The 27,108-nt window shown below is 39.9% G+C and overlaps 1 protein-coding gene across 1 annotated transcript in view; it reads left to right on the top strand.

Moving 5' to 3' along the window:
• The window catches only part of frem1b (Fras1 related extracellular matrix 1b), a 215,270-nt gene that overhangs the window by 17,174 nt on the left and 170,988 nt on the right, over window positions 1-27,108 (top strand). The window contains exons 7-9 of the mRNA XM_063064975.1: window positions 2,219-2,350; window positions 3,763-4,107; window positions 10,410-10,552. Of these exons, the coding sequence (XP_062921045.1) occupies window positions 2,219-2,350; window positions 3,763-4,107; window positions 10,410-10,552 (620 nt within the window). The remainder of the gene's footprint in view (window positions 1-2,218; window positions 2,351-3,762; window positions 4,108-10,409; window positions 10,553-27,108) is intronic.

Genomic DNA, 27,108 nt, shown 5'->3' with positions numbered 1-27,108 from the left:
CACAGTTTACATACCACCAAATCTGATGTTAATCAGGCACTCGAGTTATTGAATGCCGACAACACCAAACAAAAAGCAACCACCCTGACACATTTCAAATCACAGTCAGGGACTTCAATCAAGTTTGTTTGAAGAAATTTCTGTCCAATTATCATCAGCAAATAATCTGCAGCACCAGGAGTCCCAATGTGCTCAGCCACTGCAATACTACAATAAGGACTGCATACTGTTCCATGCCTAGACTATATTTTCGGAAATTTGATCACCTGTGTGGCCTTCTCCTACCTGCATACAGACAGAGGCTAAAGAGAAGGATGCAGAGATAAGGCCAACAAAGAAGTGAGCATGGGAGGAAAAAGACCGGCTAAGGGATTGCTTGGATTCAGTGGACTAGGTCATGTTCAAGGACTCATCTGTGGTTCTGATTGAACACTCCATGGTTGTCATGGACTTAATAAAAACAGTCGTAGTTGAGTGTGTCCCCACAAAATCATTCAGTCTTCCCCTAACCTGAAGTCCTGGATGAACCATAAGATCCCCAATCTGCTGAGGACCCAATCAGTAGTGTTCAGGTCTGGTGACTTAAGTAAAATAGAAGAAGCCCAGGTACAACCTCCAGAAAACCATCTCGCATTGAGTGGCAATTCTGGACCGAGCTTGATTTAATGAAGGATGCGCAACTGCTGTGACAGGGCTTGAATGCTGTTACCTCTTACAAAGTGAATCCAAGTGACAAGATTTCACTCCCAGATAAGCACAATGCCTTATATGCTCGCTTTGACAGTCAAAGCATGGAAGAACTTTCTGAACTGCCACAGCCTCTGATGACCCTCTGATTTCAGTCCCTGAGGCCAACGTAATAACATCCTTCAGGAGGGTGGGCCCATGAAAGGCATCCAGCCCTAATGGGATAACTGACCAAGTAATAAAGACCAGTACTCAATACCTTGATCAACTGGTGTTCAACGATACCTTTAACCTCTTTCTTGGCTGTCTGAGGTACCCACCTGCTCTACTCACCTTATATTTATTGAGCATGAAGCTAAGCACTACTCCAATGCCATATTCAAGTTTGCCAATGACACTGCTTTTGTAGGTCAAATCAAAGGTGGTGATAACACCCAAGACTTTGACAAACTTCTATAGATGCATAGTGAAGAGCATATAGACTGGTTGCATCACATTCTGGTATGGAAACACCAATGCCCTTGAAAGGAAAATGCAACAAAACATAGTGGATACAATCCAGTTCATCATGGGTAAAGCCCTCTCCATCCCTGAGCACAACTACAGAGAGTGCTATCGCAGAAAAGGAGCATCTATCATCAAGGACCCCACTACCCAGGCCATGCTCTCCTCCTGCTGCTGCCATTAGGAAGAAGGCGCAGGAGCCTTAGGACCCATGACCCCATGTTCAGGAACTGTCTTTATCCTTCAATCAGCAGGCTCTTGAACTAGCAGGTATCATTTCACTCAACTGCACTTGCCCCATCACAGAACCGTTCCCACAACCTATGGACTCAGTTTCAAGGACTCTTCATCTTTTCTTCTCAATATCTTATTGCTTATTCTATTATTATTATCATCATCATTATTATTTCTTTTGTACATGCTCGGTTAGTTTCTTTGCTGATTGGTTGTCCATCCTGTTGGGTACGGTCTTTCATCAATTCCATTATGTTTCTTGGATTTACTCTGACTGCCCACAAGAAAACGAATCTCAGGGTAGTATATGGTGACATATAGGTACTTTGATAATAAATTTACATTGAACTTTGAACTTTGAATCATTCTGTGCTTGTTCTATCATTCCTTAAAATGGTTATCAAGAATCTTGTTTGCTTATTTTTCACTCTCAGTGCATGGCTTTGTTGGTGGGGCCAATATTTATTGTTTATTCCCTGTTATCCTGAAAAGCTGATGACATAACTTGATGCCTTTCTGGCCCATTGAGTCAAATACACTGATATGCACATATTGACCAGAAAACAGGATTACAACAGGTTGCTTTGCCTGAAGAACATCAGTGAACCAATTGGATTCAATGGCTTCATGTTTAATTTTAATATTATAACCAATGTAATTCCAGACTTATTTTGAGTTGAGTTAAAGTTATAAAGCTGCTCCATCTGGATTTCTATTACAGTGACATGGGATATCTGTAGTTAATAGTTGGAAACCTCCTTTTAATGGCTTGCATTATTTCTAATCTGCGCAGGTCTGGACTTACTGGAAGGCCAGTCTCGAGCAATTACTTGGGATAATTTCCAGATAGTGGACAATGATAATTTGAATGCTGTACGTATAATAGCAGTGGATGGTTTGCATCATGGACGGCTCACAGTTCGAGGTAAAAAGCACAGATATTAGCAATGATCTTTCTCCATGTTAAAAGCAATTAACATAAATACACTTCTAGAAAGTATTTGCACCAGAGGTGTCAATTAATCTGAGATAATATAATAATGCACGTTTAATGCAATAATATTTCAAAAATCTTCATTAATATTAAACAAAACAGCCTAAATATCAAAAATAAAACAGAAGCTTTACTGGTTTCAAGGAGTTGACTGCCGATACTGTATATAGTGAACCCTGATCTGCTACAGGGTGAAGTGTGGCAATAGAACTGGAGCTCATAACATGGGAATCAACTTATTGTTTTAAATAATCAGCCTGCTGAAAATCATGATATCAACATGAAATTCAAGTAAAGGCTGCTGAGCTGCTGAGCAGCAGACTCATTCAGCTCTGGCTCTTGATCCCATGTGCTCTGCTGGGGAGATGGAGCAAGATCTAATTGCTATGCTATTCTTATTTGTCAATGTGATTAAAACTACTAGATTTTTTAATCCCATGTTACACAATTGAGCCAGCCAGGTAAATATTGTGGCTACAAGAGAAGGTTTCGGGGTGGATAACTTGCACGGAGTGATTCACCTTCTGATAAACCAAATTCTTTCCCACCACCTACACGGTACAGTCCAGCAGTGTGATGAAATATTCCTCACTTGCCCCGACAAGGGCAGTTCTGGCGATGCTTGACACCTTCCAAAACAAAGCAAACTACTAGATTAGAACCCTGTCTCCCAAACCAAACATTAATTCCTACAAAACTGGCAAACATTAGCTGCTGTATGTGCCATCTTCAAGATGGATTGAAGTTAATTAGCTAGGTTATACCAATAACCCCTCCCAAATCTATGATCTCTGCCATCTAGGACAAAGGCAGCAGATGCCTGGGAACCCTCCAAGTCACATATCATCCTATCTTGGGAATATATCACTATTTCTTCATTATTGCTGAACTTAAGTCTTAGAATTCCACGCCCAACAGATTACGGGAGTACCTTCACTGAAATTACTTCTGTGGATCTAAAAGATGTCTCATTGCCAACTATTCCTGGACAATTAGGAATGGGTAATGAATGCTGAATGTTGCCAGCAAACTACAAATCTCAAAAAAATTAAGAAATTAAAAAAAGCACTTCAGTTTGCCAATATTTGAACATTTCCAGGCTGAAATAATATCACAGTTCTGATCTGACATTAAAGAAGGCCTTTTGCTATTATTTACAGACTGCTGTTTAAGTCCAAGTTGACATTTTCCAAATATGTTATTGTAGAGGTTGGGTGCACTGTTAAATATACTATATTGACATAAAATGGATGACAAATGGCATAAATCTTTAAAGCAACATTCATTGTAGTAGTCTCATATTTAATGGAAGTTCTCTGTTTTTCAACTTGTACAATCATCAGGCACCAAAGGATTCATGTGTAACATAAGAGACATTACAGATGGAGTTGTGCACTATCACCATGACGACAGTGATACAACCAAAGATTATATTATATTCCGAATCTTTGATGGTAAACATGCAACAAGACACAAGTTTCCAATTAATATCTTGCCCAAAGATGACAGTCCTCCTTTCTTAATTAACAACCTTGCTATTGAACTAGCAGAAGGAGAGTCTAAATTAATAGAGGACCATATGCTGCTCTCTTCTGATTTGGATTCTAGCGACGATTACATTTTGTACAAGATTATCATTCTACCAAGAGCTGGAGAGATTGTGAAAAAAATGGCACCCGATCTACCAGGTAAGTACAAATGGAACAAAAGACATTAAAGTGAAAAAGAATATTGTAATTCAGAAATATCAATGAGAATCTCAGAAAACAGTAGATATTTCTTCTATTCATGTTTTATTTTGTTCATCCTGTTTTATAAGAACCATGTTATGTCAGAATAATCTTCCAGCAACCTTCTCAGAATTGTTTGTTTCCTAATGAGCCAAACTGTCACCTTCTGTTACTATATTCCTGAATTCATTTTGTAGATCCTTCAATTATCATTCCTGATAGGTTTCCTGCATTATCATTTTTTGTCTTATTATGTTTATAACTTGAATAATTAATAATTCCAATTTTAAGCTATGTATGGCAAATCTGAAAAAAATTACCAGCAGTCACTATTATCATTTAACCTAAGACACTATTATGTTACAATTACAGTGACATTATTATCATATACTACATACTATATATTAACTATTTTTACTTCACTATATAATCTCTTTCTGGTGAAGAATGCTATTTAAGCTCATTGAGTGTTTGCTACTCTCAAAGTAATCCCATTCTCCCACTGACTTTGAACCTAATGGTGTGTACTTTCAGGCTTTTGTATCTTCTGTCCGATGGGAGGGGGCGAAGAGGGAATGTCCAGGGTAATGAGGTTTTTAATTACTCTGGCTGCTTTACTGAGACAGCCAGCATAATTAACCTACCACGATTTTGACGATTAATTATCAGTCCTATTGTTAACAGTAAAGATCATAGTTTGGACCAAAAACACTTCAGTTAGAATTTGAATTCTGTAGGCTGAAACCCAGAGGAATGAGATCAATTCTACTGAGCATCTTGTTCGCAGTCACTGGCAGAAAAATTTGAGGAAATGAGGTCAAGATTGCTGTATCAGAGAGAAACAGGAAGTTGTTGTGTTCCATCAAGACATGGCTTATTCCCAGCATGCCAGATATGGCAATCAGACCCAAAGGTTTCTCGATTTACAGAATGGACCAAACTTCTGATTTGGAAAAGGCAAATGGTAGAGGTATATGTTTCATGATAAACTCTTGGCGGTGCTCCAATGTGGCGGTTTTGTCCAATTTGTGTTCCATTGACCTTGAACACCTACCAATCAAATGCCGGCTGTTCTACCAGTGGCTGACTATAATCAAGCACTTGAGATGCTGCGTGATGTCATCTCCAAACAAGAAACAATCCATCTCGACACATTTTGAATCATAGTCAGGGACTTCAACCAGGCTTGATTGAAGAAATTCCTGCTCAATTACCATCAGCATTTAGCCTGTAATACTAGAGGTCCCAGCACACTAGACCACTGCTATATTAAGATAAAGAATGTCTACTGTTTCTTGCCCAGATCGTATTTCGGGAATCTATTCACTTAGCTGTCCTTCACCTACCTGCTTACAGGCAGAGGCTAAAGAGCAAAAGCTCCGGAGATTAGAACAACAAAGAGGTGTTGGCAGAAGGCAGATGTGTGTCTATGGAACTGGTTTGAGTCAGTGGATTGAGCCATGTACAAAGACTCATTTGGGGTTCTGAATGGATACACCATGTTTGTCATGGACTTCTTAAAAAACAGTTGCAGCCAAGTGCATTTTCACAAAATTATTCAGAATCTTTCGCAAACAGAAGACCTGGATGAACCATGAGATCCCGAATCTGCCGAGATCCAGATCAGAGGCATTCGTATCTGGTGACCAAGAAAGTTACAAGAGGTCAAGGTACAATCTCTGGAAAGCCATCTCATGGGCAAAATGGCAATTCTAGACTAAACTTGAATCAATGAAGGATGCTTGATGGTTTTAGTAAGGTGTGAATGCTATCACCTCTTATAAAGTAAAATCAAGTGACATAGGCGACAACAAGGCTTTGCTGCCAGATGAGCTCAATGCCTTTTATGCTCACTTTGACAATCAAAACATGGAGGAACCATCACAAGCTCCCACAGTGCCTGATGATCTTGTGATTCCTGAGGCAGGCGTGCGAGCAGCCTTCAGGAGGGTGAACCCATGAAAAGAACATGGAGCGGATGGGGTACCCGGCCAAGTACTAAAGACCCGTGCTAATCAGCTGGCTGGAGTGCTCACTGACATCTTTAACCTCTCTCTTCGGCAATCTGAGATACCTACCTGCTTCAAGCAGACTTCACTTGTACTGGTGCCTAAGAAGAACATGGTAACCAGCCTCATTAACTATTGTCCAATAGGACTTAAGTCCACAGTGATGAAGTTTTTTGAGACTTTGGTGATGAAACATATCAACTCCTGCTTGAGAAGCAACTTGAATGCACTCTGATTTACTTACTAGCACAAATGGTCCACAGTAGATGCCATCTCATTGGCTCTTCAGTCAACCCTGGGACATCGGGATAGCAAAAATATATACCTGGATGCTCTTTATCGACTACAGCTTGGCATTCAATATAATTGACCCCACAGAACTAATCAATAAGCTTCAAGACATTGGGCCCAATACCTCATTGTGCAATTGGATCCTTGATTTCCTCACTTGCAGACCCAGTCAGTTTGCATTGGCAACAGCAACTCCTCTACAATCTTCATCAGCACAGGTGCAGCATAAGGCTGTGTGCTTAGCTCCCCATTCTACTCACTTTCCACTAAGCGCAGCTCCAATTCCATTTACAAATTTGCTGATGACATCATTGTCATAGGTCAAATTAAAGGTGATGATGAATCTGCATATAGGAGTGAGACTGAAAATCTGGCTGAGTGATGCCACAACAACAACCTCTCACTCAATGTCAGCAAGACCAAGGAGCTGATTATTGACCAGGAGGAGGAAACCTGAAGTCTATGAGCCAGTCCTTATTGGTGGATCACTGGTGAGAGGGTCAGCGGCTTTGAATTTGTCTGTGTTATCATTTTGGAGGACCTGTCCTGGGTCCAGCACATAAGTGCAATTATGAAGAGAGTATAGCAGTGCCTCTATTTACAGAGGAGTCTGTGAAGATTCAGCTAGACATCTAAAAGTTTGCCAAACATCCATAAATGTGTGGTGGGAGAGTATATTGATATGCTGCATCAAGGCTTGGTATGGAAACACCATTGTTCTTGAATAGAAAGTCCTACAAAAATAGAGGATATGACCTAGTCCATCATGAATACAGCCCTCCACATCATTGAGCATTATTGCAGGAAAGCAGTATCCATTATCAGGTACCCCCACTACCCAGATCATGCTGCTGCCATTGAGAAGAAGGTAGAGGAGCTTCAGGGTTTACACCACCAGGTTCAGGAGCAGTTATTACCCCTCAACCATCAGGCTCTTGAAATAAAGGGGATAACTTCACTCAACTTCACTTGCCCCATCACTGAAATGTTCCAGCAACCTATGGACTCACTTTCAAGGACTCTTCATCTCATGTTCTCGATATTTATTGTTATTATGTCTTTCTTTTTGTATTTGCACAGTTTTGTATTTGTATTTTACACACAGGTTAAATGCCCAAGTTGGTGTGGTCTTTCACTGATTCTATTATGGTTATTATTCTTTTATGGATTTACTGAGTATGCCTACATGAAAATAAATCTCAGGGCTGTATATAGAGACACATATGTACTTTGCTAATAAATTTACTTTGAACTTTAATGTCACCTGTTAGCTGCATACCATTGTAATACACTTATGTGCACATGCAGCTTTTATCTAAAATTATCAATTGTCTAGAATACCTTCTTTCTCAGAAAATATCTATTTGATATTGGAAATGTGTATTTTTGATTGGAATTGTCAAGTGAAGATGAGTGGGATTTTTTGAAATATAATCCTCTGCATTTTGTGTAATAATGTGTTTAATGAAGGATGTATTTAATATTTAGTACTTCCTTCAGATAATGGTATATGGTAATAACAATATTGTAAAAAAATTACTAAATCTCTGCATGATCAATTTCTTTTCAAATTCAAGTTTTAATTACTGATGATTTAAATTATAAATATAATAACAGGAAGATAGGTGTTTAATTGGTACTGATTTCTTCATTCTTCATTATGAATATAATTATTTGATAATGTCTATTTTCTTTTTAAGCAACAATTTCACTTATTATTTACTTAGATGTTATAAATTCAAGTTTGCACAGTGCATATCAAAAGGTTACAGCAGAAAATCAACAGTCCTTGCAGAATCACCTTTGATTTAGATGTTTTGCAATATTCTTGCATGAATTCTCAGTTATGAAACTTGCAAAATCTACCATTATATGCTTGATTTTAGCGTAATGGGTCCTATGACATTAGAATTGGTGAGAACGAAATATAAGAGCAATGTAATTTTAGGAAATTCCACAGATCCTTAGGATAAATTAACAAAATAAATGCAGTGGATTCCAGTTTATTGGACCATCAGTTAATTGGGGCAGCCACTTATTGAAGACCACTCATAGAGAACAGAAACTAATCAAGAAAATGGCCAGGATTCCCTTTGTTTATTTAGAACACAATGCTGTTTAATTGGGACAGGAGACTGTTGCCCAACGGCTTCAAAGTAATGTCACTCATGTGCAAATGCATGGCCATTAAACACTACACTATGGTTTGAACAGTTTTTAAATTATATCACTTGTGTGTATTTGTATTCAAAAAGCAGAAGAACAGTTTTGTTCACTGTGATTTCAACCATTCAGGCTTGGAAATGCTAGAAATGACTGGGCGTGAAAATGAAATGATTTCACTACTTCCACAAGTTAGGAACTATAAAGAATTTGAAGGTATCAACAATCATCTTGAATGTTAAAACAAAAACGAAGATTTGGAGGACATAATTATTGAAAACATTGTATGGAGGCAGTCCAATATCTATGCAGATTTTGTTCATTTACAGTCAATCAAAAGAACACGTCAGCATACACTGGGTGAATTCCTCCATTGTTAACTATCAGGAACTAACACAGTTTTAAAAACACGGTTGTAGTACTGGCAGTGTTCTAATTTGTTCTATATTTCATTCAAATGCATAATTTGTTACTTAGTTAAATGGTAATTTATCTTTATTATATCTTGTAACCATTTCCATGAAACTTCAGCTAAATTGGGGCAACTGCTTAATTTGGCCAAAATGTACTGGTCCTGATGTATGCTAATTAACCTGAATCCACTGTATTGGGAAGAATAAGTACATTTTGCTTGCAATAGAGGGGTACTATTTTTGCTCACAAATAATTCTAGTAAGTAACTCCATCTGGATATGTCATCTGTGTGTCAGACATGGCTATAAGCAGCACTAAGGCCCCACAGGGGACTGTATTGGCTCCCTTCCTGTTTACCCTGTATACCTCAGACTTTAGGTACAATACTGAGTCATGTCATCTGCAGACTGTCTCAGATGACGCAGCAATAGTTATGCATGATTGGAGGATGAATACAGGGCCCTGGTTTTTGGACCTTGTCAAATGGTGCAAGCTGAATCATCTGCAGCTCAACATCAGTAAGACAAATGAGATGGTGATGGATTTTAGGTAAACTAAGCCTGAATTAATCCCTGTTATTATTGATGGCGAGGATGTAGATATGGGGAGGACCTGCAAGTACCTGGGGGTGCACCTGGATGACAACTTGAGTGGAGCACTAACACAGAGGCTGTGTATAAGCACCAGAGTCACCTCGACTTCCTGAGGAGACCGAGTTCCTTTGGCGTATATAGCCCTCTCCCTCACATGTTCCACCAGTCTATTGTCACCAGTACAATCTTCCATGCAGTGGTGTGCTGGGGTAATGGCATCACCACTGGTGATGCCAACTGGCTCAATAAACTGATTAGAAAGGCTGATACTTTTATAGGAGTCAAACTAGACACACTGGAGGCTGTAGTAGAACAAAGGACCCTATGGAAAATCCAGGCAATTCTGGATAATATTTTTCATCCTTTGCAAGCCACCTTAGCTGAACAGAGGAGCACTTCCAGTAATAGACTAAGACAACTGCGCTGCTGCAAAAAGCGCTGCAAGAGGTCATTCTTACATTAGGCTCGAAAATGAGTTCACCTGTAGTCGGGGAAGTGATGTCCCTCTCCTGTTAGATTGTTTGTGGTAACTTATTTTTTATTCTTTCTACTTCCCTTCTAATATTTATATCTGTGCATTTGTAATGTTACTGTGACACATATAATTTCCTTTGGGATCAATAAAGTATCTATCCATCTCACTAGAAAAAAATCTTAAACTGTATAAAATGAAAGGTACATGCATATCAAAGATACTTTTTATGTTGTTCCCAAGTTTTTCTTTGTACCTATTGCTTGCAAAGAGGAATGAATTTGCCTCTTACTGTTTCATTTTCCTTTATCTCCAAAGGTCATCCTGTAAATAGTTTTCTGCAGCGAGACCTGTTCCGTGGCCTGATTTATTATCAGCATTTTGGAAGTGAGATCTTTGAGGATTCACTTGAGTTCATTCTATCTGACAGCCATGAACCTCCCAATCTTTCTGAGACACAGGTAAGAATGATTGCCGATTTAATGAGGCAACTCGTTCTTATATTCGTTTGTATGTTTCTTTGCCATGTCGTATGATGTAGGCAGTCATGGTCTTTCCATAACCAGGATTATTCTTAGCGAATCGTTCTGCAGAAGTGGTTTGCTATTCCCTTCTTCTGGGCCGCGTCTTTACAAGATGATTGATTATCAATACTCTTTAGAGATTGTCTGCCTGGCATCAGTGGTCACATAACCAGGACTTGTGATCATAAGACCATAAGACATAAGAGCAGAATTAGGCCATCTGGCCCATCAGGTCTGCTCCACCATTCAAACATGGCTGATCCTTTTTTTTTCCACCTCCTCTTCAACCCTAGTTCCCAGCCTTCTCCTTGTAACCTTTGATGCCATATCCAATCAAAAACCTATCAATCTCTGCCTTAAATACATTTAACAGCCTGGCCTCTACAGCTGCACGTGGCAACACATTCCACAAATTCAGCACCCTTTGGCTAAAGAAATTTCTCTGCATCTCTATTTCAAAAGGGAGCCCCTCTATCCTGAGGCTGTGCCCTCTTGTCCTAGACTCTCCCACCATGGGAAACATCCTTTCCACATCTACTCTGTCTAGGCCTTTCAACATTCAAAAGGTTTCAATGAAATCCGCCCCCCCCCATTCTTCTGAATTCCCGCGAGTTACAGACCCAGAGCCATCAAACGTTCCTCGTATGATAACCCTTTCATTCCTGGATTTATCCTCTGGACCCTCTCCAGTGCCAGCACATATTTTCTAAGATGAGGGGCCCAAAACTGTTCACAATACTCAAGGTAAGATCTCACTAGTGCCTTATAGCCTGAGCATCACATCCTTGCTCTTGTATTCTAGATCTCTTGAAATAAATGCTAACATGACATTTACCTTTCTCACCACCGACTCGACTTGCAAGTTAACTTTTAAGGTGTTCTGCACAAGGGCTCCCAAGTCCCTATGCATCTCAGATTTTTGGATTTTTTTCCCCCGTTTAGAAAATAGTCCGCACATTTATTTCTACTACAGAAGTGTATGACCATATATTTTCCAACACTATTTTATTTGCCACCTTCTTGCTTATTCTCCTAATCTGTCTACGTCCTTCTACATCCTACCTGATATGCACCAGCTGCTCTTCCGACTATCCATCACCTGTTCCCATGGCTTCATGTGACCTAATCAGGGCGTTAAGCAGGTGCTACACCTTGCCCAAAGGTGACCTACAGGCTAGTGGTTAGAGTGCCTTACACCTCTTTTTGGTAGATGTTTGTCCAACCCCCCCCCCCCCACCCTTTGCTTATATTATAGAAGGTAAAAAAGCAAAATTTATTAATAAATATTATAAGTGTCTGTTGGAAATAAATATTAGAAAATCCACAAAAATGGCAATTCTAAACAACAAAATAAGTTTTATTATGTGCAGTGAATTTAGTGCAAAGCATCAATATCCTTTATGTTACCAAGTTTAAAATAAATGGAGTATTTTAATTTTATGTTGATACATAGGAGGAAACATCCTTTTTATAATTTTTCAGTTGAGGGATTTCTGATCCAGAAAATATGATGAAACATATACCTTAGTCTTAAAAGGTGGAACCAAAGTAAACAATATCTTTAAAAACACAAACACAAGGAAATCTGCATTTTGTGGGTTGCCTAAACAATGTCTTTGTTCAGTTACAGTTTGTAGGCATAGGATATAAGAGAAGGTCACAGGAAAAGGTTTTCACTGGTCAAAAGATGACCAGTCCTGTGGTCTCAGTATAGGCTAGTAGTCCTCAGAAAGTCATTTAAGAATATAGAGCTTGTTCTGTGCTTTGGATGCTGTTGAAGTGAATGCAGAGTGTTACAGAAGTGCTTTATGTGATTCAGCAATATAGCTGAAAGAATTGTTTTGCTATTTCTAAACTCACTTTTAATAAACTTGCTATTTTTGTGTCTTTAAATATTTCCTGTGTCAATGACCTAGATCAGTGCCATATTGAATTATACTTTCTCATGAGTTTTGTTAATTTCAGAAGGCAGCACAGCAGTTTAGACTTCAACACAAAGAACTTGTTTATTACATGGTAAATGATTAGATGAACAAAACTAGTCACTGGTAAATTTATAACAGATGCAATCTTAACTATTCCTTGTATTTCTTGTAAGATCGAAGAGGCCAGAACCAGCAAGAGCTATCATTCTTCTTGATAGCCCTAGGCAATGGTATCTATCCACGTCTCTTTTGATAATCCAGTTGGTATATTAGGCTTTGTGAAATAAAGATTCCCTACTGAAGTTAGAAGGAAATAAAGTGCTTCCTAGAGTTCAAGACCAGTGCTCTTGGCAGGATAAGAAACAATCCATGACTGAAATTCTGATGCCCTGTCTGTGTATGGCTGGATATTATTAGATCTATTTATCCAAATACTTTCACCAGAACTGCACCTTGCTCACTTCCTTTGGATCCCATGTTGGATTCTTATTGCACAATGCTAAAATGTGGACAATGCAAAACTTAAATTAACTCCTTATACTTCACTGTATTGTGTATCATTGTGATGCTTTGAAGTCCAATACAAGTATAATAAAAACAAAACACTGTGGAAACACTCTGCAAGTCAGGCAGCTTCCATGGAAACAGAAAAAGTATAAACATTTCACATCTAAGATATTTTGTAAGAACTGGAAGAGGTATTTTACTAATGTACTGACTTAGTGCATTTTGAATTAATTGAATTGGAAAAAAAAGTCACATTTATGCTGAAATACAAGTTTGCAATTTAATTCACCATTGAAGTAGCTAAAAATGTCACAAGAACAGAAGACCCTGAACACTGATTTAGTGAAGATGTTCCTTCACTTCCTATTACTTTCTTAGACACCTGTTGTTCCTGCTTTCTTGAGACTTGCCTTCTGTCTCTCCTCATGTTATCAGTTTGGCAGCAGGAATGTCATGATCACTTTTATGAACTGTTTATCTGACGTTCAGCTTTATCATGTTGCCATTAGAAAGAATGCAGAAGATGCTTGAGAAGCTCCTTGAGATTACCAAAGAGAAAGTGCTTGGAGAGCAGAAAGTTCTGAAGGTAGAGAAGTGACCTGGAATCATAGAACACTACAGCACAGAAAACAAGCCATTTGGCCCTTCTAGTCTGTGCTGAAACTTTATTCCGCTAGTCCCATTGACCTGCGCCCAGTCCATAACCCTCCAGACCTCTCCCATCCATGTACCTATCCAATTTATTCTTAAAACTTGAGAGTAAGCCTGCATTTACCCCGTCAGATGGCAGCTCATTCCACACTCCCACCACTCTGAGTGAAGAAGTTCCCCCTAATGTTCCCCCTAAATCTTTCCCCTTTCACCCGAAAGCCATGTCCTCTCATACTTGTCTCTCCTAATCTAAGTGGAAAGAGCCTACTCACATTTACTCTGTTTATACCCCTCAATTTTGTAAACCTCTATCAAATCTCCCCTCATTCTTCTATGCTCCAAGGCATAAAGTCCTAACCTATAACCACATAACAATTACAGCACAGAAACAGGCCAGCTTGGCCATTCTAGTCTGGGCCAAACTCTTACTCTCATCTAGTTGCACCGACCTGCACTCAGCCCATAACCCTCCGTTCCTTTCCTGTCCATATATCTATCCAATTTAACTTTAAACAACAACCTCGAACCTGCCTCAACCACTTCTGCTGGAAGCTCGTTCCACACAGCTACCACTCTGAGTAAAGAAGTTCACCCTCATGTTACCCCTAAACTTTTGCCCTTTAACTCTTAACTCATGTCCTCCTGTTTGAATCTCCCCCACTCTCAATGGAAAAAGCCTATCCACGTTAACTCTATCTATCCACCTCATAATTTTAAATACCTCTATCAAGTCCCCCCTCAACCTTCTACTTTCCAAAGAATAAAGACCCAACTTGTTCAACCTTTCTCTGTAACTTAGATGATGAAACCCAGGTAACATTCTAGTAAATCTTCTCTGTACTCTCTCTATTTTGTTGACATCTTTCCTATAATTCAGAGACCAAAACTGTACACAATACTCCAAATTTGACCTCACCAATGCCTACAATTTTAACATTACATCCCTACTCCTAAGCTCAATGCTCTGATTTATAAAGGCCAGCATACCAAAAGCTTTCTTCACCACCCTATCCACATGAGATTCTACCTTCAGGGAACTATGCACCATTATTCTTAGATCCCTCTGTTGTACTGCATTCTTCAATGCCCTACCATTTACTATGTATGTCCTATTTTGATTAGTCCTACCAAAATGCAGCACCTCACATTTATCAGCATTAAACTCCATCTGCCATCTTTCAGCCCACTCTTCTAACTGGCCTAAATCTCTCTGCAAGCTTTGAAAACCTACCAGAAGTGTTTGAACCTGATTGGACAGCTTCCTGCAATTCCTGAAGGGAGAAGAACAAATTTATGGAGCTATTATCATCCAAACTCCTGTCCAATTTCCAATTTTCCTTTAACATAATTTCCTTTCTCAAATCACCTAACTCTCCAGAGCTGTGTAACGCTTGGAACACCTCTGCAAACATATCAGCCTATTCCTTATTGGTTGCAGCTTCAATATCTCTTTCCAGCAAAACTGGGGTAGATGGTTTCCTATATATCCCTGACATTCTGTGAATAATAATCTGTAGCTGCTTTATAGGTGTCTCAGGGCCCAGGGTTCCACAAAATCTTCTCCAAATATCCCTCTTTGCATTTTTAATTACTCTCCTTGCTACTGTTCTTTCCTTTCTATACTCCATAAAATTATCTAACACTGGGTACTTTCTTAATTTCCTGTAAGCTCTATTTCTGTTTCTTACTGCTATATCACACTTTTTATTCCACCACGGAACTAATACTCGAGCCTTAAGTACATTCCGTAGCGGAATAGTCAACTGAGCAATTTTATGAATTATGGAACAGAGGGATTCATTCCAATCGTCTATGGAGCCCCTGCTTTTAATCTCTTCTATTCTATCCACAGCTTTCTCCTGGTACTCATCCCAATGGGCCAAAGAAAAATTATACCTAGCAGACCTCTCCTCAACTTCTACTATCAAATTTCTACCAAATCTACATAATATAAGATAGTGATCACTTCCTAGTGTGTATCTGTCCATAACATCCCATTCCCCAACCCTAGCTAAGTTTGAGGAAATGATAGACAAGTCTAAGTGACTACAAGTATTCTTTACAATATTAAATCTTGTAGGCCTTCCGTCATTTAGCAGTACCATGTTGTATTTATCTAGAAACTCCTCTATTACCACTCCATTATTATCTTTACTTTCACTACCCCATATAGGATTATGGGCATTGAAATCTCTAACCCAGATAACTGGGGATCTTACCTTATTCATAATTTCATCCAAATCTGATAACATCATATTACCTGGATTATAAAAGTTAATCAAAGTTATTTGACCAGGAGAGCTCCAAACCTCCACAGCCACAATTTCAAGGTTAGATTTAAAATCAAGTCTTCTCCTGTTTTAATGAAAGTTGCACACTCTCCACCAGATTTACCTGTTCTGTCAGCTCTCAAACTATCATATCCAGGGATCACAAAATCTAAATGAGGCTTTAACCATGTCTCCTGTATACAGATCAAATCAGGCTTGTCTCTAAAAGTTCCAACAAATCTTTTTAATTCTTGACCATTTGCAGATAAACTTCTTGCATTCCATTGTAATATTAAATACATCCAAATACTAATTATTGGCCTCTTTATCCACATAAAGCTCCTCTGTACTCTCTGATCCCAATAACTGGGAAGTATTCAGTGATTGTTTGTCTGTCATATACTCATGTAATTTTTCCAGTGAAATCTGTTTTATATCAAGGAATCTCTCTGCAGCTCCAACAACTACTTTTATCATATCCGACCTCTTGGCTGTAGTTATAGCCCCAACCAGTACGTCAACAACAAACGCCAAAAAAGACTCTTTAGTCATCAACAACATGCCTGAAGGAGCCATAGTTGCAGAACTCAGAATGAACTGACTCCCCATCATTCCAATCTTTTCTTTACTTATCCTTTGCTCTCTATCAACTTTCTTTACTGCTTCAACATATGATATTTTTTGTTGTATACTAACATCCTAAATCTGCTTTGCCTTACTAAAATACTCACATCCTCTGAACACTGCTATATGGTCCCCTCCACAGTTACTGCACTTAGGCACCACTGCCTTATATGCTTTAATATCATGATCCTCTCCCCATGTCATACATCTTCTTTTACCTCAACAAAAACCAGCAACATGTCCAAATCAGTCCAGTCCCCCCCTCCTTTTATTTGTCCCTGCCAATTATCTTAAGTACTCACTCCCTCTAATCAACGCTCTGTTTAGCTCTTCAGTTGCCCTCCACTCTCCTTTTAAAGCACACTCACCTCATCTCCTCAGCTGCTTCCCAGCACTCAGCGCTCTCCCGAGCCCCTCGCTCCTCGCTGCTTCTCCTGCTGCAATGGTCCCACGATCACACTGTTTATAGACTAGATGGACTGGACCTCAGGTTCTCAGAAAGGTAGCTGAAGAGATTATGGAAGCAATAGTAATAGTCTTTTAAGAATTACTAAATTCTGGAGGACTGGTAGATTGCAAGTTTTGCTCCACTGTTTAAGAGAGCAGGAAGGCAGAGAAAGGAAATTATAAGCCAGTTAGCCTGACATCAGTAACTGGGATGATAAAGTCTATTATTAAGGATGTGGCTTTAGGGTACTTGGACATAAGGGGAAAATTTGGAATTAAGAGGTGCAAGAGACATAGGATTCACTGGAGGTTAACTTCCAGGCTGAGTCACTAGTAAGGAAGACAAATACAATTAATTTTGAGAGGACTAGAATATAAAAACAAGGATGTACTACTTAAGCATTATAAGACCTTGGTCAGAATGCACTTAGACTATTGAGAGAATTGAGATAAATTTTGGGCCCCTTATCTAAGAAAGGATGTGCTGGCATTGGAGAGGGTCCAGACAGGGTTCATAAGAATGATTCTGGAAATGAAAGAATCTGAATATGAGCAATGTTTGGTGACTCTGGGCCTGTGCTCACTGGAGTTTAGAAGAAAGAGGGGGGATATCATTGAACCCTATCAAATATTGAAAGGCCTAAACAGAGTGGATGTCAAGAGTAAGTTTCCTATAGTGGATGAGTCTAGAAACAGAGGGCACAGACTCAGAATAAAAAACGTTCCTTTAGAACAGATGAGCAGAAATGTCTTTAGTCAGAAGGTGGTGAACCTGTGGAATTAATTTCCTCCAGACCACTGTGGAGGCCAAATCATTGGGTATATTTAAAGCGGAGGTTGATAGGTTCATGACTAGTAAGGGCCTCAAATGGAGTTGAGAGTGATAATAAATCAGCCATCATTGAATGGCGACAGAGACTTGATAGCCCAAAAGGGTTAATTCTGCTCCTATATCTTATGGTATTAAGGTCTTCAGATTCTTCAGTTAAATATTGCATTGAAAGCATTCTCCCTTCAGCCTCAACCAGTTATTGTTCTGGAGGCATAATTCCTTTTACCAACACACGAAATTCATATTGTTTCATTGGTGTTATGATTTCGAGAAGCACACCATTTGAAGTGAATTTACAGGTTTTCTTAGGCCCAGTATCAGTTCATGCTGAGTAGTGCTGATTAAAGGCTGATCATAAAACTAATCAATAAGCTTCAAGACCTAGTACTCAGTAGCTCCTTGTGCACCTAGATCCTCAATTTCCTCACTTGCAGATCCCAGTCAATTTGAATTAGCAACATCTCCTCCACAATCTCCATCAGCACAGGTGCACCACAAGGTGTGTGCTTAGCCCCCTGCTCTATTTACAGTATACTTATGACTAGGAGTCTAAGCAAAGCTCCAATGCAAGACCAAGGAGCTGACTTTTGAATTCAGGAGGAGGAAGTTAGAGGTCCCTGAGCCAATCTGCACTGGGGGATCAGAGGTGGAGAGGATTAGCGAGTTTAAATTCCTTGCTACTATCATTTCAGTGTACCTGTCCTGTGTCTAGCAGCTACATACCATTACAAAGAAGGCATGGCAGCACCTCCACTTCCTTAGAAGTTTGCAAAGATTTGACATGTCATCTAAAACTTTGCCAAACTCCTATACATATGTGGTATAGAGTGTATTTATTGGTTGGAGCCTGGTATGGAAACTCCAATGCCCTTGAACGGAAAATCCTCCAAAAATGTAATGGATACAGCCCAGCCTATGATGGGTAAAGCCCTCCACCATCGAACATACCTACATGAAGCCAAGTTGCAGGAAAGCAGCATTCATTATTAAGGACCCCCACCAACTAGATCATGCTGTCTTCTCACTGCTGCTATCAGAAAGAAGGTACAGGAGCCTCAGCACCCGCACCAGCAGGTTCAGGAACTGTCATTAACCCACAACCATCAGGCACTTGAACCACTCTGGAGAACTTCACTCAACTTCACTTGACCCATCATGGAACTAGTCTTGATACTTATTGTTTATTTATTCATTATTAGTAGTATTTTGTTTTTTCTTCTGATTTTGTGTTATCACAATTTATTGTCTTTTGCACATTAATTGTTTTTTCATCCTGCTGGGGTGATCTTTCATTGATTCTGTTGTGTTTCTTGTATTTCCTGTGAATGCCCACAGGAAAATGAATCTCAGGGTTGTATATGGTGGCATATATGTACTTTGATAATAAATTTACTTTAAACTTTGGAAGTGCTATGTGGCTGGGACAAGTGATGGAAGAAATTTCCAAAGTTGCAGCACTTTGAGGCTAAATATTCGCAGAATCAAGTCCTTTGGTTTCTCATGGTGTCCTTGGTCTTTCCTGGTGTCATGGATTCTTGATTACCTGACTGGCAGACCACAGTACGTGTGCTTGCAACACTGTGTGTCCGACAGAGTAATCAGCAGCACTGGGGCTCCACAGGGGACTGTCTTGTCTCCCTTTCTCTTCACCATTTACACCTCGGACTTCAACTACTGTACAGAGTCTTGTCATCTTCAGCAGTTTTCTGATGACTCTGCCATAGTTGGATGCATCAGCAAGGGAGATGAGGCTGAGTACAGGGCTACGTAGGAAACTTTGTCACATGGTGTGAGCAGAATTATCTGCAGCTTAATGTGAGAAAGACTAAGGAGCTGGTGATAGACCTGAGGAGAGCTAAGGTACCGGTGACCCCTGTTTCCATCCAGGGGTCAGTGTGGACATGGTGGAAGATTACAAATACCTGGGGATACGAATTGACAATAAACTGGACTGGTCAAAGAACACTGAGGCTGTCTACAAGAAGGGTCAGAGCCGTCTCTATTTCCTGAGGAGACTGAGGCCCTTTAACATCTGTCAGATGATGCTGAGGATGTTCTACGAGTCTGTGGTGGCCAGTGCGATCATGTATGCTGTTGTGTGCTGGGGCAGCAGGCTGAGGGTAGCAGACACCAACAGAATCAACAAACTTATTCGTAAGGCCAGTGATGTTGTGGGGATGGAACTGGACTCTCTGACGGTGGTGTCTGAAAAGAGGATGCTGTCTAAGTTGCATTCCATCTTGGACAATGTCTCCCATCCACTACATAATGTACTGGTTGGGCACAGGAGTACATTCAGCCAGAGACTCGTTCCACTGAGGTGCAACACAGAGTGCCATAGGAAGTCAGTTCTGCCTGTGTCCATCAAACTTTACAACTCCTCCCTTGGAAGGTCAGACACCCTGAGCCAATAGGCTGGTCCTGGACTTAATTCATAATTTACATATTACTATTTAACTATTTATGGTTTTATTACTATTAAATTATTTATGGTGCAACTGTAACAAAAATCAATTTCCCCCGGGATCAATAAAGTATGACTATGACTATGACTATGCAACTTTGAAGGCTTTGGTAAACAAGTGTAGAGGAGGAGAGAATTCTTGTACCTGTAGGGTACAGAGAAACCTTCCAGGTACAGAGCGAATCAGTGGTGGGGGAAACGGTGCAGTCGAAGTCAAGAGAATGAGTACAGGATGTCAATAGAATTTTCATTGCACTGCACGCTTGGTCAAGGTCAATGAAAACATTGCATCTTTTATGTGAACCACTAGCTTTGCATATTATTACTATTACTCATTGCTCAACATTAAAGGTCATCAGTATTCAGGGCTAAGTGTCACCTGTTCCATTGCACCTTTGAATGTTTAAGCTTGATATGCAAAACTCATAGCTTATATAGAAAATCACTTGTTCCAATTGTCATGTGCACTTCACTAACTTGCCTTGCTCTTTTTTTTGTGGACAGAATGGTGTATAACTTGCAGTGGTAAACAAACATGCAGTTGTTTCATCTACACACCTAGTGAGAAGGATGCTGATTAACACTAGACAGCTGTATCATTTTCTGTTATCAATGGCAATAACAAGACTATTGAAGTATCTGCACTCTTAATCTCGACTTCATCATCGACCCAAACTGATTTGCAATGCGCAGGTGTAGGCAAAAACTTCTCACTGGGCTATCCCCTTATTCTTTTCAATTTCTTACACTTTGGAACTCCCCAGCTGAACAGGTTTCTTCTGCTATGCAGCATGATTCAAAAGAAAGACCTGCATTCCTGAATCTCACACTTGCAGTCACCAGCTCTGTTACTGGCACCCTGACTACTGGAAGCATAGTTCACTTGCGGGATCAGCAAATACTCAAGCTGCGGAGCATGTTGACCTGTAACCAGGGCAACAGGAAACATAGCCCTGTTGCCAGTTCTCCATAGGTTGAAAGCATGCCCTAATACTCCGGCACAACGTCCCACTCTGTGCTTTCCTGTGTTGTGTCCATGCACCAGACATTTCATTCCTTTTCAAGTTAGCTGCCCCATTGAAGAAGAGTCAAAAACAACTCAAGACTTGCATTGCAAAAATAAATAGTGTTTAGATTTATTGTGAGAAGATTTAAGAATAAGATTAAAGAGTTCATACTGGTGCTAAGCAGGGCTTTGCACCCAGGGTATTGCATTCCTTACCTGAAAGAGGGTTACTTGCATTAGTGGAAGCGCAATAGTATTTCACTCACCTGGTGCCTGGGGTAACAGGTTTGTCACAGTTGGTAGATTAGATTAGTAGAGTAGAGTAGACTAGGCCTCCATCATCCAGGGTCTGGAAGAATGATAGGTAATCTCATTGAAACTTAAAAAAACTCTTAGAGAACCCAGCAGGGTGAATGCAAGGAGTTTGTTTCCCTGGCTGATGAGTCCAGATGTAGCGGGGTGGTAGTCATGGTCTCAGAACTGGGTGGGCCACTTCGGGCTGAGAATTGAAGAAACCTCGTTACTCAGAATCAATGAATCTCTGGAGTTCCTTACCTTGGAGAGGTGTAGAGGTTTGTCGCAGAGATTGATAACTCAGAATTTTAAAGTAATTGACTGATATGAGGATATTGCAGGAAAATGGTGCTGGGATAGAAGGTTAGCGATGATCTTGATGAACGGCAGAGCAATTTCAAATGGTTGGATGGCCTACTTCTGCTTCATGCTTTATGTTCTTTTGTTACCAAGTGTACTGTTTGAGCTAATTCCTCAATAATTGTATGGTTTGTATCATAAATGTGGTTGGAATGATGATTTAATTTTGTCTTTAATTCCAATGAACTAGACAAACAAAATGGGTATAATGACATTCTGAGAAGTTGTTATACTCACCTTTTAATTCGATAATCACAGACAGCAGGACTATGAAAAGGCTCCTATTGTACAGCAACAGACAGGAAAGTGGAGCAACGTACACAAAATGCTGGTTAGGTAGCATCTATGGAGGGAGATGACCAGTCAACATTTCGGGCCAAGAACCTTCATCAGGACTGGTCCTATGATTCCCACCATAGATGCTGCCTGACATGCAAGGTTCCTCCAGCATTTTGTATGTTGTTTCAGATTTCCAGCATCTGCAGTCTCTTTTGTAACTCCATAAAAGATGAGATTTGTTATTGTCTTTACTGCAATGTGCCTCCAGAGTAGCCAAGAAATGGCACTCCTGTTAAACTATATCAATGATTTGCTCAAAGAGGTTACAGATAGCAGGGTAGGTCTCGACGAAGGTAGATTGTGCTCGTGCACGGATTAGACATTGGAGTCAGGATTCAGTGCTTGGAGCGTCTTCTTTTGTCCAGAACTCTTTGGGCAGGCATGGTGATTCAAAGACAGAGGCAAAGCATACTAACGCAATATAAAATTAGGGCATTCAACAGTGATCACTTGGATCATAGATCAGCTCTACATTTAGGGAGTGCAGGTCAGTAGAACAATCATAACGTCCAAGTGTGAAGTCCTTAGTGAGAAGCAGGTGAATTCAAATGACATCCTGCAGTGTTAGAAAACCTGGAATCCTAACAAATGCATTTGCTCTCTGCACCGTTTCTTTAATTATTTTTATTGAAACTTATTGTCATTTTAAAAATATTTTTCACTGCACTGCTGTAACAAAACAACAAATGTCATGACACATCAGTAATAATAACCTGTTTCTGATCTCCTCATTCTGGCACAGGTTATTATCATTGATATGTCATGACATTTGTTGTTTTGTTACAGAAGTGCAGTGAAAATCATTACAAAAATGATGATAAGTTTCAGTAAAAATAATTAAAGAAATAGTGTAAAAGAGGAATTTCTATTCCTTCTCTGCTACTACAGTTGTATCAATGAAAATTGGCAAATCTCTATTAGCATTTTTCCTGTGAAATACAGACTACATAGACATATTGCTTGCTGAGTGCACAAAATAGACTTCTTAAATATGAGGGGTGATTGATAAGTTCGTGGCCTGAGGTAGAAGAAGTCAATTTTAGAAAACCTACCACATTTATTTTTCAACATAGTCCTCTTCTACATTTACACACTTAGTCCAGCAGTCGTGGAGCATATGGATGGGTGATTTGAGTGATTATGCAGAAAGTTTGAAGTTAATAACTCATCTCCTTCTACCTTAGGCCATGAACTTATCAATCATCCCTAATGAGTTACAGTACTAACTTCAAACTTTCTGCATAATCACTCAAAGAGTTGACCTGCATGTGCATGTAACGAGAGCTGTATAACTCATCTCCTTCTTTCTTAGGCCACAAACTTACTAATCACTCCTGGTAGACTCATTAGAATTCTGCCTTCTTACCCTCCTCCTCCCTCTTCTGCCAGGTTGCTAAATTTTGTATGCTCACCTTCATTCTCTCTATCTTCCTGAACTAAATGGAAATGCACTCAAGCACCTTTGTCACGAGGAACACTTTAAAGCCTGAAATCAATATACTCAAGGTCTTTCAGCAAAAGCACTCACTGCCCGAGTTGCCTCAGGTTCTGTAAAACGATCAACATAAGACTTACACCATAAGACATGGGAGCAGAATTAGGCCATTCAGCCCATTCAGGCTGCTCTAGCATTTCATCATGGCTGATTTATTATCCGGGTAAACCCAATTCTCTTGCCTTGTCCCTATAAACTTTAATGAACCAATCAATCTCTGCTTTAAATATACCCCATTGTCTTGGCCTGCATAGCTGTCCGTGGCAATGAATTCTATAGGTTCACCACACTCCGACTGAAGAAATTTTCCTCATCTCTATTCTAAATCAGTGTCCCTCAATTCTAAGCTTGTGCCCTCTGGCCCTAGACTCCTTAACCTTAGGGAACAATCATTCCGCATCCACTCTATCTAGACCTTTCAATATTCGATAGGTTTCAATATGATCCTTCCACTTTCTTCTAATCTCCAGCAAATACAGGCCCACATCTATCAAATGCTCCTCATACGTTAACCCTTTCATTTCTGTGATCATTCTTGTGAATCTCCTCTGGACTCTCTCCAATACCAGCACATCTTTTCTTAGATAAGGGGCCCAAAATTGCTCACAATATTCTAATTGTGATCCAACCAGTCCTTATAATGTCACTCCACTCTTCAAGAAGGGAGAGAGGCAGAAAAAGAAAACTATAGGCCAGTTAGTCTGACCTCAGTGGTTGGGAGGATACTGGAGTCGATTATTAAGGATAAGGTCTCAGGGCACCTGATAAAATAGGCATGATTTCATCAAGAGAAGATCTTGCTTGATAAATCGGTTAGAATTCTTTCAAGAAATAACAAACAGGATAGACAAAGGAGAATCGGTTGATGTTGTGTACTTGGATTTTCAGTAGGCCTTTGACAAGGTGCCGTGCATGAGGCTGCTTAGCAAGCTGTGAGGTCACGGTATTACAGGAAAGATTCTAGCATAGCTAAAGCAGTAACTGGTTGGCACAGCAAAGACTGGAGCTTTTTCTTCAGGCTGCAGTGACTATTGATGCTCCACAGGGTCTGTGTTGGGACTGATTCTTTTTGCATTATATGTCAATGATTTGGATGATGGAATTGATGGCTTTGTTGAAATGTTTGCAGATGATATGAAGATAGGTGGAGGGGCAGGTAGTTTTGAGGAAATAGTGGAGCTACAGAAGGATTTAGACAGGTTAGGAGAATGGGCAAAGAAATAGTAGATGGAATACTGTGTCGGAAGGTGTATGGTCGTGCACTTTGGTAAAAGAAATGAAAGGGTTGACTATTTTCTAAATGGAGAGAAAATACAAAAAAGCTGAGGTACAAAGGGACTTGGGAGTCCTTGTGCAGGATTCCCTAAAGGTTAATTTGCAAGTTGAGTCTGTGGTGAGGAAGGCAAATACAATGTTAGCATTCATTTCAAGAGGACTAGAATATAAAAGCAGGCATGTTATGTTGAAACTTCATAAAGCACTGACCTCACTTGGAGTATTGTAAGTAGTTTTGGGCCCCTTATCTTAGAAAGGATGTGCTGAAACTGGAGACGGTTCAAAGGAGGTTCACAAAAATAATTCCAGGATTGAATGACTTGTCGTATGTAGAGCATTTGGCTCTGGGACTGTATTCACTAGAATTCAGAAGAATGAGGAGTGACCCCATTGAACCCTATCAAATGGTGAAAGGGCTTGATAGAGTGAATGTCAGGAGGATGTTTCCTATGGTGCAAGAGTCAAGAGGACACAGCTTCAAAATAGAGGAGTGTCCATTTAGAACGGAGATGAGCAGGAATTTCTTTAGCCAGAATGTGGTGAACCTGTGTAATTCTTTGCCGCAGGCAGCTGTAGAGATGGAGTCTTTATGTATATTTAAGACAGAGGTTGATTGATTCTTTATTGGTCAGGGTAGGAAGGAATATGTGGAGAAGTTAAGAGATTAGGGCAGAGAGGAAAATAGGATCAGCCATGGTGAAAGGGCAAAGCAGATCTGATGGGTAAAATGGCCTAATTCTGCTCCTATGTCTTATGGTCTTATAAAGCCATCCTTGCTTTAGTATTGTAATCTTCCCAAAATGAATGCTGACGTTGCATTTGCCTTCCTTACCACTAACTCAACCTGCAATTTACCCTTTAGGGAATCCTGTATAAGGACTCCCATATCCCTTTGCACTTCTGATTTTTGAATTTTCTGCCCACTTAGAAAGTAGTATTCGCCTTTATTTCTTCCACCAAAGTGCATGACCAAGCACTTCCCTGCACTATATTCCATCTGCCACTTCTTTGCCCATTCTCCAATTCTGTCCAAGTCCTTTTGCAGACACCCTGCTTCCTCAATGTCACCTGTCCCCTCCACCTATCTTGGTATTGTCTGAAAATTTGGCCACAAAGCCATTAATTCCATCACCCAAATCATTGACAAATAGCATGTTAAGAAGCAGTTCCAATACAGACCCCTGATGTAATGAGAAAAAATTGGAGTATAATCTGCCTACTTTAGTATGCAGTAACCCATATGTCTTTCTAATCACATTATCTTATTCTGTTCCCATTTTTACAGGTCTTTGAACTTGTACTCCAAGGTCCATTGATTTCACAATACTCCCTAAGACTTCATCATTCATGGTGTATGTCCTAGGCACACTGGTGCTCCCATAACGCATCACCTTAGATTTCTCTGGATTAATCTACACCTGCCATTTTCAATTCATGTCATCACATATCAATATCTCTCCGCAGCCTGACAAGCTTCTGCTCTTTTAATGACTCCACCAATCTTCGTGTCTACCATTACTCTCCTATTGTCAATACAATTTTTGGTCCAGTTTGCCAACTTCCCCTGGATTCCATGGTCCCAAAGCTTTTGAACCAGTTTCCCTGTGAGTCCTTGTGAAAGGCCTTACCCGCGATCATGTAGATTATATCTATGCCTTTGCCCTCATCAATACACTTTGTTACCTCTTCAAAGGCAATATCTGTCCCTAACAATATAATGTTGACTCTGATTAGTCCATACCTTTCCAAATGGTCATTAATCCTCTTCCTCAAAATATTTTCCTGCATCTTTGCTACCACAGGCGGTAGACTCACAGGTTTATAGTTATGAGGCCTTTTCCTGCTGCCGTTCTTGAAAGGGGGAGACAAAATTCATTGTCTTTAAGTCATTTGTTACCTCGCTTGTGTCCAATGAAGATATAAAAATCTCAGCCAGAGCCTCAGCAATCTCTTCCCCTCTCTATCCTTCCATCTCTAAGACATGGGAGTATCTCCTTTTATTGA

The sequence above is a fragment of the Mobula hypostoma genome, chromosome 12, assembly GCF_963921235.1.
Source record: "Mobula hypostoma chromosome 12, sMobHyp1.1, whole genome shotgun sequence".
Classification (NCBI taxonomy): Eukaryota; Metazoa; Chordata; class Chondrichthyes; order Myliobatiformes; family Myliobatidae; genus Mobula; species Mobula hypostoma.
This window is presented reverse-complemented; position numbering and strand designations above follow the sequence as displayed.